Genomic DNA, 13,505 nt, shown 5'->3' with positions numbered 1-13,505 from the left:
GTTTGAGGATATAGCAAACAGGGTTGTTAAATGGGAGCTGGTAGTGTATTTGGATTACTGGAGAGCTTTCGATAAGATGCCACACAAAAGGTTATTGCACAAGATTAGAGCTCAATATTGGGGATAATGTATTAGCATGGATTGAGGATTAGTTAACACAGAGAAAACTGACAGCTGGGATTAATGGGTCTTATTCAGGTCAGAAAGATGTAACCAGTGGAGTGCTGCAAGAATCAGTACCTGGGCCTCAGCAATTTACTTCTCTATATTAGTGACTTAGAGGAGTGGGCAGAGCATAATGTATCCAACATTGCTGATGATACAATAGTAGGTGGGAGGGCATGTTATGATGAGGATAGAAGGAAGTGGGTAAAAATTTGGCAGATGAAGCTTAATGCAGGAAAATATGAAGTTATTCACATTGGGAGGGAAAATCAAAAAGCACATAGAGTCATAGAGATGTACAGCATAGAAACAGACCCTTCGGTCCAACCCATCCATGCCGATCAGATATCCCAAACCAATCTAGTCCCACCTGCCAGCACCCGGCCCAAAACCCCCCCCAAACCCTCCCTATTCCTATACCCATCCAAATGCCTCTTAAATGTTGCAATTGTATCAGCCTCCACCACTTCCCCCGCAGCTTATCCCATACACGTACCACCCTCTGCGTGAAAAGATTGCCCCTTAGGTCTCTTTTATATCTTTCCCCCCTCACCCTAAACCTATGCCCTCTAGTTCTGGACTCCCCAACCCCAGGGAAAAGACTTTGTCTATTTATCCTATCCATGTCCCTCATAATTTTGTAAACCTCTATAAGGTCACCCCTCAGCCTCCAACACTCCAGGGAAAACAGCCCCAGCCTCTCCCTGTAGCTCAAATTCTCCAACCCTGGCAACATCCTTGTAAATCCTATCTGAGTTCTTTCAAGTTTCACAACATCTTTCCGATAGGAACGAGACCAGAACTGCATGCAATATTCCAACATTTGCTTAACCAATGTCCTGTACAACTGCAACATGACCTCCCAACTCCTGTACTCAATACTCTGACCAATAAAGGAAAGCATACCCAACGCCTTCTTCACTATCCTACCTACCTGCGACTCCACTTTCAAGGAGCTATGAACCTGCACTTCAAGGACCCTTTGTTCAGCAACACTCCCTCGGACCTTACCATTAAGTGTATAAGTCCTGCTAAGATTTGTGTTCCCAAAATGCAGCACCTCGCATTTATCTGAATTAACCTCCATCTGCCACTTCTCAGCCCATTGGCCCATCTAGTCCAGATCCTGTTGTAATCTGAGGTAACCCTCTTCGCTGTCCACTACACCTCCAATTTTGGTGTCATCTGCAAACTTACTAACTGTACCTCTCATGCCCGCATCCAAATCATTTATGTAAATGACAAAAAGTAGAGGACCTAGCACCGATCTTTATGGCACTCCACTGGTCACAGGCCTCCAGTCTGAAAAACAACCCTCCACCTGTCTTCTACCTTTGAGTCAGTTCTGTATCCAAATTAAATGGAGAGAAACTCCAAACTAGCACAAAGGGATCTGGGTGTTCTTATAGATGGAACACAAAACATTAGCTTGCAGGTGTAGCAAGTAATTAAGGTGCATGGGAGTTTGTCCTTCATTGTTTGGTGTTGGAGGGAAATTTGGAAGTCTTGTTACATAGTGCAGGGTGTTGTTGAGTCTGGGTACAGCCTTTATGCCTGAATTTGAGACAGGATATACTGACATTAGAGGCTGTTCAAAATTTATTCACCATGTCAATTCCTGGAATGAAGGGGTTGATTTCTCAAGAACAGCTAAACAGGTTAGACATCTTAATCCATTACAGTTAACAAGGATGAGGGGTGACCTTATTGAAAGATACAAGAATCCAAGGAGGTTTGACAGAATAGAGTCATACAGCACAGAAACAGGCCCTTCCGTCCAACTCATCCACGCCGACCACACATTCCAATCGGACCTTGATCCATTTGCCAGCATTTGGTCCATATCCCTTGAAACCCTTCCTTTTCATATACCCATCCAGATGCCTTTTAAATGGAGCAATTTTACTTCCCTCCACCACTTTATCTGGCAGCACATTCCATACATGTACCAGCCTGTCTGTGAAAAGGTTACCCTCAGGTGCTTTCTAAATCCTTCCCCTCTCATCTTAAACCTATGCCCTCTAGCTTTGGACTCCCAAACCTAGGAAAGACTTTGGCTATTCATCCTTTTCATGTCCCTATAAACTTATCAGAAAGTCTCCCCTCAGCCTCAGATGTTCCAGGGAAAAAAGCCCCATCCTGTTCAGTCTCTCCCTATTGCTCAAACCCTCCAGTGCTGGCAAAATCCTTGCAAATCTTTTCTGCAGCCTCTCAAGTTGAACAACCTTCTTATAAAAGGGCGACCAGAATTGCATGCAGTACACTAAAAGTGGCGTCACCAATGTCCTGTACAGCCGCAACATGACCTCCCAAATTCTCTCTCAATTTTGTGACCAACGAAGACGTTGAGATGACTTCTCAACTAATGGCGTTCTTATGTACAAACCACACAAAAAAAACCATTGTATACATTCAGCAGCATAACAAGGAAGGCAAATGGAATATTGTCCTTTATTTCAAAGGGAATAGAGCATAAAAATGGGAAATCCTAACTAATGCCTTCTACAGTTTTAACAAGACCAGGCCTAAAATACTGTGAACAGTTTTGGTCACCTTATCTAAGGAAAGATATATTGGCTTTGGAGGCAGTCTAGAGAAGATTCACTCTGCTGATACCACCTTTGGAAAAAATTCCTAATGAGGAGAGGTTGAGTGGGGCCTGTACTCATTATTGATTAGCAGAATGAGGGGACACTTTGTTGAAACGTCAAGGATTCTCAAAGAGCTTGACAGGGTAGATGTGGAAACGTTGTTTGCTTTTGTGGGAGAGGCTAGCACCAGAGGGCATAATCTCAGAATAAGTGGTCACCTATTTAAAACAGCAGAGGAATTTCTTCTCTCTGAAGTTCGTGAGTCTGCAGAGGCTGTGTTGTTAGGCAAATTCAAGGCTGAGACAGGCAACCTGTTAAATCAGAAGTCGGGTTGAAAGTGATCAGATCAGTCATGATCTCATTAAATGGCCAAATGACCTGCTTTGGCTCTTACATTTTATGGTCTTAACTTGTAAGGACCCAGGCACAGTAACAATCTTCCTTCAGAGTTGGAGGAAACGAGGGCTAAAATTCCAAGTGCATTTGAACACAATGTCAGTAGCATTCCAAAAGAATGCAACTGCAAACTACTGAACAAGGGAAAGAGCCCATCAAATAACCTGTGTGCTAACAAAGTTCACAAAATTGCAATAAGAAATGCAGAATTACAATTGTTTTTATTGCAAAATGAAGATGTTTAAAACCGAAGTGTCAGTGAAGCTAGAAATTACTTTTCATAAATAGGTAGAGAAATGGAAAGCAACGGCTTTAAAAACAAAATCACAGAAATAAGGCTATTCATATCTCTAAACTGCAGCTACAATATCTGTCAGTGTGACAAGAGTGTGCTGTGTGTGTCAGGAAGCAAGTGAGTGGTAAATAATGCAGCAACTCTCAGTTAAGAGAGGATGTGGTAGAAAGTGCACTGAGGTGAAGGTCCAGGCTAGCTGACTGATGTATTTATTGCTGATCTAAGAACATGGATGGAAAAAGGAAGTGAAGTATCGCTTCGATTGGGACGGAATTAACAGGTATTACAACATGGGGGGTTAAAAATGGAAAGAAATTGAGAGTCCAATGTAGATTAATCATAATTCCAAATTGCGTGCCACCTCAAACTGAAGCACATATCTTTCAACTTCTTTTTGATCTGAGCATCACTGGAAAGGGCAGCATTTACTGTCCATTGCTTGATGAGGCTGTGGTGAGCCACCTTGACGCCAGCAGCTCATGTGGTGCAAATACAACCACAGAACTGTTATGGAAGGGTTTCCATAATTTTGACCCACAAACAATGGAGGACGAGTGTGTTCTCAACACAACTCCAATCCTCCTTTCCAACTGCTGTGTAGTGGTAAAATCACAACTATGCTTGTACAATAATTTTCAAACTACATATTTTAAATTGGGGGAAGTTAAAGATGCATGGTGACATTAAACTGCAAAGAGCCATGCGCACGCCCAAAAACAAAAGCTTTACCAAAGGTTGATCACTTCTGGGGAAAGGGTTTTTTTTTTGGAATGCAAACCCAGAAACTATCTTAGTGTGATTGGATGATAGTCCATTTTGGCCAGAATGGTGAATACATGAATATAATCCTGTGCCCTGTTGAAAAATAGTACGTTATTCGATAGAAAAGACTGTGACAGTATGTATGAAGCAATATAGATCACTGGAAGAATGTATGTTGAGGTTATGACCTTCAAGTTTGAGTTAGTCAAAAGTGGTCCCCTTTTTTAAAAAAAAGACTGTATCCTACACAAAGTACACCAGGCGCTAGGATTCTCTTCACAGATGATATATAACCCTTGAAGTAATTCAATTATTTTCTCTTATCTACAGCATTAAACACACAAAACAGGCCCAATCACAAAATATGACCAGAACTGCAAGCAGGTTACAAAAATGGTAAATTTACATTAATTTACAAAGTGTTGAGTAAATGAAATTCAGGGTTAAAAATGTCAACATTGAACAAGACCTCACACTTACAGAGGCCAATCTGGGAGGGTCACTTCAATTGTGCAAGATTGGGTTGAAGTATGGGCAAAACAAATAAATTCAGCATGAACTATTAAAAGACAGACTTCACATACAATAGGATTTTAATCAGATTGCCTCAGTTAATAGTGCTGTTATTTTCAGAACTACCTATCATTTGAAGGAGGCCTTCACTTACCATGGCAATAAACTCACTTGATGTAGGTCCCTCCCAACTCCAACGTCGCAAAACATTCAGGAAAGGTGGTTGACAGAAATGCACACCTTCAGAACTCATCTAACTAAGCTAGTAGCAGGATATGTCTGCTGATCAGACACCTACACATATAATACTGTCATAAGAACAACTTTGCCAGTGACTTAGGCCAATTTGATGACACGGTTTAGTGGAATCAAACCACGCGATCCAATTTCAGCACCTTCACCAATTATTCAAAGATTCTCCAAATCCTCAGTGAGCATCAAAAAAAACAAGGCTCTGAACAGATAAAAATTTTAAAAGTGGCCTCTCTGAGTAATAGGAAGTATTTAGTGACATTGATAAGGTGAACCTGGAAAATTACTTGGTCAGTCAGACCAATGGACTGAGGGGAAACTACTTTGAATTCAAAACAGTTTTACACACATCTCCGGTGTCAGAACAGTCTTTGCAAATGTTTGTCGTGCTTTGACTTATTGTTCTACCAAGTATTGCTATGTATTCAAACAGCTCAGGGGATTTAAGCAATGGATGCGGCTCAGCATGGGTTATTTCAGAAACACCAGAGATGGATAGGACAAACTGGAATTCCTAATCCAGACCCTTCCTGCACTAAATTATTACTGTAACTCTAGGATAAGACATATATTATTTAAATATCAACAACTATTTATAAATGTACAAATTCCCTTTACAAATCAAACAGAATTTAACCAGTCAAGCACTTGGCATCAGCATTTTTTGATAATTAAGAAAACTGGTTTCCTTGCTGGGGTCCTCAGATGGGTGGAGCAAACCTCCCATTCATCTGAACTCAGTTAGGAATTAAATACTAGGCTAAATTAAATTATATCTCAAAAGGAAAATGTCTGAGCATTTATCACCAGTTTCATATTAATTTCTGGCATCATGTAGATCAGTTCACACCAAAATAAATGTCACATAAGCTGTAAAATATTTAGAACTAATTTAGGAGTCTGACCTCAGAATATTAATAGCTTTTCTAGTGAAGATAACAAAATTCATTATATAGTTTCCAGGCATCAGTTGATAAAATCCACACCCAAAAGCAAGTAAATCCGGACAAACTTATTACAATTTAACTTAGGGAGTTGTCTTTCCTCCAGAGCTCCATGGAGGCAGTACCATGCTATCAGCCATCGAAGGAAACCAGAGGCCAACCACTAACAAGAAAAAAAGGTTTTCCATGTCTAAATTTGGGAGGTAGTTGGGCAGACTTCCAGATTCAGTTTGCATTATCAAAAATCAACAGGGAAAAGGACTTTGGACTCTGCATTCCAAGGTGCTCGCTGTACGGTCCACAACATTACATGTGGGGGAATAATATGGAATCCACGAGCAGCCTACATGACCACCAAGTTAGTGATGCAGAGTGAAACCACCAAAAGAAATTCTGATCACAGCAAACTTTCACATTCCTGTCAACGTTTTTCCAGGTATGGAAAGAGACGGGGGAGGGAGGAAGATTAAGACACGCACTCTTTCTCAGGGCAGAACAACGAAAAGAAAACTGCAATTGAAAAATAAAACAGTTCCAGGCCATTAAGTGCGCTTGACAATTAACGTTTCGAAAATGAGTGATTACTCTGCCCAATAAACCCCAGTTATTCTCAGTGAAAGTTGTGTGCTCTGAAAGCATTAACATTTTTGGCCAAAGAGTGTTAGAATATTTTTTCTAAATTCTGCTGTTTCAACTTCCCCATAGAGGAGAACTAAGTGTTGACTGTATTATTGGCAGCCTCACAGAGGCCAATTAGTCCAGACTATAACTGCGTAGCTTCGACCAGAACGTTTGGCTTCAAGACCCACCTGCTTTAGCGGTATGTCATAACATGTCTGAACGTTTTGATTAAAAATATATAAAAATATAAAACTGGGTTTGCTGGATATGATTAAGTTACATTAATTAGCAAAATCTCAGTTAGTGAAGAGGAAAACTCAAAAACGCACTCATTCGAAAATCTTCACAATTAAGCCCTACAAGGAGCAGCAGGCAGTAACAATTCCATCAACCATTTCAGCCTTCATCTTTTGCCTAATCCATCCCATGCCTCATTTAAAAGCCATTAAGAAATTGTGATGTTCAAATCAGAAACTCCAAATAAAACACACCTTCAGTGTTAGCAAGAGGGTTAACAAAAGGCAAAGCATGTGATGAATTGGGATAATGCATTACATTGAGGCGAGAGAGAGAAGGGGAGACTGGAGATGCAATATGACCTCTGTTTTTAAATGCAGTATGGAGTGCTGAATTATCACAACACTTGCATCTTTGAAATGCACTGAATTCTTTTCCTCCATCCTATCCCTGACCAGCAGCATTTTCAATTGTTTAACAAACATTCAAAGCTATGCTACTTAAAAACTGGAGGAAAACACTGCTGTAGCTAAATGGCATCTGTTGAGTAACCTGAATGGGACTTGTCAGTGGCTTGTCAGAGTTTCAGCACACAGTAGCTGTGACTAGCTCCCCAATGCAAAGTGCAAGCATGTCTCGACATGTCCAATTTCCCTCTGCAGTTTTTCAACCAACAGCCTTACAAGGCAGAATAACTTTGCAAAAAGTTGGGATCAGCAGGCAGTTGACCACAGCACAGGGTTTTGAAAGCAAGAGCAGGGAGATGGAGACATGAGCGTTCAGGGTTAAAGCAGACTAGGGAAAAACTTAAACGTACCTGAGGTAGTTAGGACTATACACACAATGCTCAAAAACTACATTCAGTCAATTCTTTAAAATATGGGCTAAGGAACAATTCTTTGACACTTAAAAATAGTACCAAAAAGTAGTGCTATTTAAAAGGGGGAGAAAAATCATGCAGTGAAAGCATAGCATCTCTGTACAGTGAAGCAGAATCGCAAATGAATCAGAAACAATAACAGAATTTAGTTAGGAATTAGTTTATGAATAACCATTGGTGAATTCATTCACACCCACCCTCCCTAAAATGAATTTGATTGATTTTGTGTGCAAAACAAGCTTTTAGAATTCACTCCCAAGTCACAAGATGAGGTGGCACTTTAAAATGACTTGGGAACAAGGCTGAATTTTGCCCTTGATGGCGATAGTTTGAAAACAGTGATAAAACTGACAACCAAGGCTCTTTACACTACAGAAAACCCTGCAGTACTCCATATTAAAAAGGATCTGTCCATCCTGCTGCCAATCTTGAGAAACTGGGTCCAAATGGCTTGAGCCACTCAAGGCAAAGCTGTTTAAGTCATTTTTCTCTCCGGCTGGACTTAGTCCACATCTTCCCAAGACAAGTTCGAGAATATCCAGGTTAAATAGCAATGTCATCCTGGTCAGGGGGGCTGAAGGCTGCAGCCCTGAGAATGTCCAGAGCATGAACTAAAATGAGGGTCCCTGTCAAGTGTTTCCAGCGCTTGGTGATGGGATGCTTCATTTTATCAAGCCCCAGGTGTAGTTCCTGAATCACATCCCTGTAGCTGTCTCCAATCTGTGCACTCCAGGTCAGCAAGAAGTCATAGGCTGGTTTCCACATAGCCTGGAAGAACACAAATCAATTAGACCTGCTATTTTGTACAACCACCTGTATTTATGAAACACCATTTACATTGCAAATTGTATTGATCCTTCCAGTGGCAGAAGGTATTTACTTTTTGTTAGAGCTGAAAATGTGTAGCTGGTTAAAGCACAGCAGGTTAGGCAGCATCCAAGGAACAGGAAATTCGACGCTTCGGGCCATTCCTGATGAAGGGCTCTGGCCCGAAGCGTCGAATTTCCTGTTCCTTGGATGCTGCCTAACCTGCTATGCTTTAACCAGCAACACATTTTCTGCTCTGATCTCCAGCATCTGCAGACCTCACTTTTTACTTTTTGTTAACCTTGTCATACCCTTCTATTCAAATAATAGCTTAGAAGCTGCATAGTATAATACACACCTAGCCATTTTTTAAAATTGTCAATCAATTAAAGGATATGGGCATCGCTGGCTTGGCAGGAACTAGGAACTATGCGGCAGACAAAGGAGGTATTAATGTGATGTTTTACTTCAAATCGGATCCCATCCTACGGCCAATAACGTTTTTGCTCATAACAAGGTTGGGGGGCTTTCCCCAATACTGACATTTTGCTCACCCAATCAAAATTGAGTCACTTAAACAGACGTGGAAAGGGGCTGAAATTGTTAACAGCAGAATTAATTCTATATATCCAGATTACAATAAAATTCACAATGACCCATGTCTCAGAGTCAGAAACAGGGGGAAAAAAAACAATTAGAATCTTTCAATCATGTAGAACCAAAAACCAAATCAGTTTTCCAAGGCAATTAACTTGTCAATGGCTCCATACTTGGGAAATTCTGGTGGTTATCACAAACCGTCACTGGCTACTCAGCTGCATCATACCCTAGACAACAACAGGAAACTAGGCTCTGGATGTGAGTTATGTAAGGGTAAAAAATTAGGTCTGCAGATGCTGGAGATCACAGCTGAAAATGTGTTGCTGGTTAAAGCACAGCAGGTTAGGCACCATCCAAGGAATAGGAAATTCGACGTTTCGGGCACAAGCCCTTCATCAGGAATCTGATGAAGGGCTTATGCCCGAAACGTCGAATTTCCTATTCCTTGGATGCTGCCTAACCTGCTGTGCTTTAACCAGCAACACATTTTCAGCTGTGAGTTATGTAAACAAGGATAGAGAGGAGGAAAATAAAATCAGACTCCTGTTCATAAGCATTATCACTATGACTACACTGCATGTGCAACCCTTGACAAAAGACAGGATCATCTTAGCTGTAATACCCTTAACAACAACTTACACTTACATGGTATCCTAATGTATGAATGACCCCAGATGCTTCACAGGAGCAATATAAAATGAAGAAAGACACAATCCATATCAGCTTTCCTTAGATCAGATAACCAAAAAAACCTAGTCAAAGTTTTTCAAAAGTGTCTTAAAATGAGAGAGGGGAAAGGGAGGGGGAGACAGAGGATACAAGGTGAGTAATTTACAGAATTTCGGGCTTCAACTATGGCGACCGATGATGATGTGATTATAAGTGTCGATGCATAAGAGGCCAGAATTAGTAGTGTAAAGATATCTCAAGAGGATAATGAGGTGGAGGAGACTATAGAGATAGGAAAAGGTAAGGCAGTGAAGGAATTAGTAAATTTAATAAGTTTAGAATCAAGATATTGCTTGACCAGGAACCAAGGTAAATCAATGAGGTGAGTGGGTGATGAGAAACTAGGTCATGCTGCAAATTAAGACACAGGCAGCATAGTTTTAGATGATCTCAGGTTTATGGAGGGCAGAAAGCAGAAGGCTAGCCAGGAGTGCATTGGAATAAAAGGTAATGAAAGGTACAAATTAAGGTTTCAGTAGCATTTGGGCTGATATAAGATTGATGCAATCAGTGTGACAGAGGGGGAAACAGACAGCAACAGAGATGAAATAGGCAAGGTAGGAAGTTCATTACAGGATCAACACAGTTGGCAAACCTGTTGATACCTACTGCATAAACTGATACATGATGAAAACTAGATGTTGGTGTGTGAGAGAGAGACTCCAACTGCAAGGCCTTGACACAACAGCACTGCTTTGATCAGAAAGCACAAATGATTCCCTTACAGTAGCTAGAATTGCTCTGGAATATCATAGATACAGATTCAAAAACAGTTGATTCAAGAGAGAGGCTAGATATCACAAATTCCCTGTGACTGGTGGGGAGCACGGATCTCAGTCGATGGATTCCAGGACATACCCAAGAACTAATAAGAGAAGTCAACTAGGTCTGAGATTCAAACCTCCAAACCATTGCAGAAGAACAAATCACAACAGCCATCATTTTTAAAAGAGTTTGTTCCACGATTCCATAACTAAAGGGGAGGGTAGAAGGCAGGGTGGGCCGAGATGTGGTACTGAAGAATGGAAATTGAAAGCACTTGCTGTTAGAAAGATTTTTTTGAACAATCTACTCTGTCTTGAACTCCAATCCATCCCTATTAACTCTTGAGAAGACGTATTATTTAAGTATTAGTATTAATATTTTATTTTATTCATTTGGAAGTACAGAACTTGAGCACTGCTGAAGAAAATACATGTTTTGTCAAAGCTTTGTTTGCACTCATCAAGACAATTTTCAGAAAATATCAATGAAAAGGAAAACAACCTTATTCCACTGTGTGAGAAGAAAGCACTGCTTTTTTATGGCAAGCAGGCCATGGGGAAGGTATTGCCATGGAGGATGCATCAGTGACATGAAGGCTAACATAAGATTGTCACATTTGGTTTCAGCCCATATCTGACTATTCGGGAATGTCAAGCAACAGGGGAAGCTAGCTGTCTCACAGTGCAGTAACGAGTGGTGTTCAAAACTTGCATGGTGCTGCTGACAAACCAAAAAGGCATTCTGTCTATCACACAAATGTGGTGTATGAATGCCATGCTGCTATTGCGCACATTATATGTCCCAAAGACTGGCAGATCACGTTGGACAATACATCATTTCGGTTGTTCACGACTACGAAGGCATTAACTGTAGCTCAACCAATCCGTGCTTGCAGAACTGAGTCTTTGCTTCTCGGAACAAGTCAATTCCATCATTTTAACAACCACACTTCCACTTTCTCTGTATCAAATCCTTGAACTGTTGATTTAAAACTGTTCGTTCAACATCAGTAATTCAAGCAGCCTGACAGTTAACTTTTTCCAAGCAGGCCTTGTTCCTCTCCTAACTGTGCTATAGGCAAAGGTGAAATATTACTATTTACCCTGTTAAGTTTTCAGGGTTTCTTGGCAGAACTAGAAAACTCCAGATGAAACAAAATATAGCTCTTTCAAGGCTGGGCTTAAGGTGCAATGATGCAACCAACATAATTAAAAACAGGTAAACTCAATGTTTTTGGAGTCTAGCTTTGTACAAATTGGCTCCTGTGCTAGCTCCCTAAGCAGCATATCATTGTACCAAAACTATTTGTAACCATTCTCCTTTTGAGGATAAGGAATTTCTGTCTTTTGCAAGCAGGTGACCTCTTTGTTAATGCGGTCAGGACAGACAGGGATGTTCACGGACAAGGTTGGGCTAATATTAGGGCTTTTGTTATTCACAAGTCAAGTTGCCCAGGGAATAATGGTGCTGCAAAAATATGTTTTGTTTTAGCAATGCCTGAGGAGTGAGCTTAGACTGAAATGAGGGACCATTGTCAGATTAGCAAAAAATAATTATAGTGTGTCTCACACACCTTACCCAGACAACAGCTTGATGGAGATCAGTAACAGTTGTTGTTTATTACTGCTTAGCCAGACTAAATATATCAGATAGAACAGCAAACTAGGCATGAAAAACAGAGTCATTCACAAACTTCCCGACCACTTTTGGGAGGGAAACATTAACTCTGATTTTTGTCTCTTCACACAGACATCATTGCTTCTTCCCTAGACTCAAGGTGGGAAGAGCTTGTGACCATTCATTCCCACTTCAATGTTGGGCTAAATCCAGGTGTCAGGAAGTGAGGCTTTTGATCGGCTGGGAGAGGAGAGAGTGAAAAAAAGCACGAGCAAGAGAAAAATAGAGAGAAAGTGAGGAAGGGAGAGAAAGTGAGGGAGGGAGAAAAGAGAGGGATGGGGGTGGGCAGAGAAGGAGGGATGAGAGCAGGAGTCAATGAGCACAAACAGGGTGCAATCAATCAGAGTATCTTTCAGGAAACTCAATTCACTTGGAGACAGCGTCTTCTTTAAACTGGAAAGAGGGAACCAATGCACGACATAATCCAGATTAAGGAGGAAGAGGCACAAGTTGAAACAGAAATAGTAGGGATAGGCTTGTTGGACAACTGGAATTGAAGTATTTCAGGTGGGTATGCAAAGCCATGAAGCAGCACTCCTGCTTCTCCAAGTTCCACAGAATTGAAAATCTAAACATGGCTGATACTGAGCGGGAACATACAGGGTACCCTGCACTGACACCTGGAGTCCCCTCAATGTCATCAAACCCTGACCTCCATTTTAATAAGTTACAATTGCAAATAGGCCCAGGAGTACACTGCTACAGCCTTGGTGACAGTGTGTTGTTGTCTACATGTTGTGCCACTTTCTACTGGGTGGAACAGCTGAAAGGCCAGCTTTGTGCTTCGAGAATAGAAATAGCAAATTAGCCCATTTTTAAACCATCATTCTTCTCAACAGAAAAGACCCCGAATTGGGTGTGCAGGCACAACTTCAAAACATGCAGAGGCACTGAACCTGTAAACATTGTGAATTATGAGGAGGATAGTGATAGATTTAAAGAGAACACACAAGAGTGTGGAATGGTCAGACACATAGCAAAGCAAATTTAACTTAGATAAGCGTGAAGTTAGATATTTTGGTGGAAGGAAGTAGATCTGAGCGAAGGGCTGCAATTTTTGGAGACAAGGCAGCAGAGAGTGCAAGCAGATGCAATTGAAGGGGACAGGTCAGGTGGAAAAAGTGACTAAAACCATACAATACAGAATATGAAGCAAAGAACAGTGAAGGCCAGAGATACGAAATGAAAACAAAATACTACATCTGTGGCAGCCTCTGTGGAGAGAACAAAACTGAGGTAATGTTTTGAGACCAGTGACCAGTCTTCAGAAC

The 13,505-nt window shown here is 41.0% G+C and overlaps 1 protein-coding gene across 1 annotated transcript in view; it reads right to left on the bottom strand.

The window, feature by feature from the left end:
- Positions 1 to 3,354: 3,354 nt before the first annotated feature.
- Positions 3,355 to 13,505, bottom strand: part of LOC132817217 (SH3 domain-binding protein 4-like) — a 59,643-nt gene continuing 49,492 nt past the window's right edge. The window contains exon 5 of the mRNA XM_060827513.1: positions 3,355 to 8,424. Coding sequence (XP_060683496.1) covers positions 8,200 to 8,424 — 225 coding nt within the window. The 3' untranslated portion in view covers positions 3,355 to 8,199. The remainder of the gene's footprint in view (positions 8,425 to 13,505) is intronic.

Source organism: Hemiscyllium ocellatum, chromosome 7 (genome assembly GCF_020745735.1).
Source record: "Hemiscyllium ocellatum isolate sHemOce1 chromosome 7, sHemOce1.pat.X.cur, whole genome shotgun sequence".
NCBI lineage: Eukaryota > Metazoa > Chordata > Chondrichthyes > Orectolobiformes > Hemiscylliidae > Hemiscyllium > Hemiscyllium ocellatum.
Note: the sequence above shows the minus strand (reverse complement) of the source record. Positions and strands in the feature narration are given on the sequence as shown.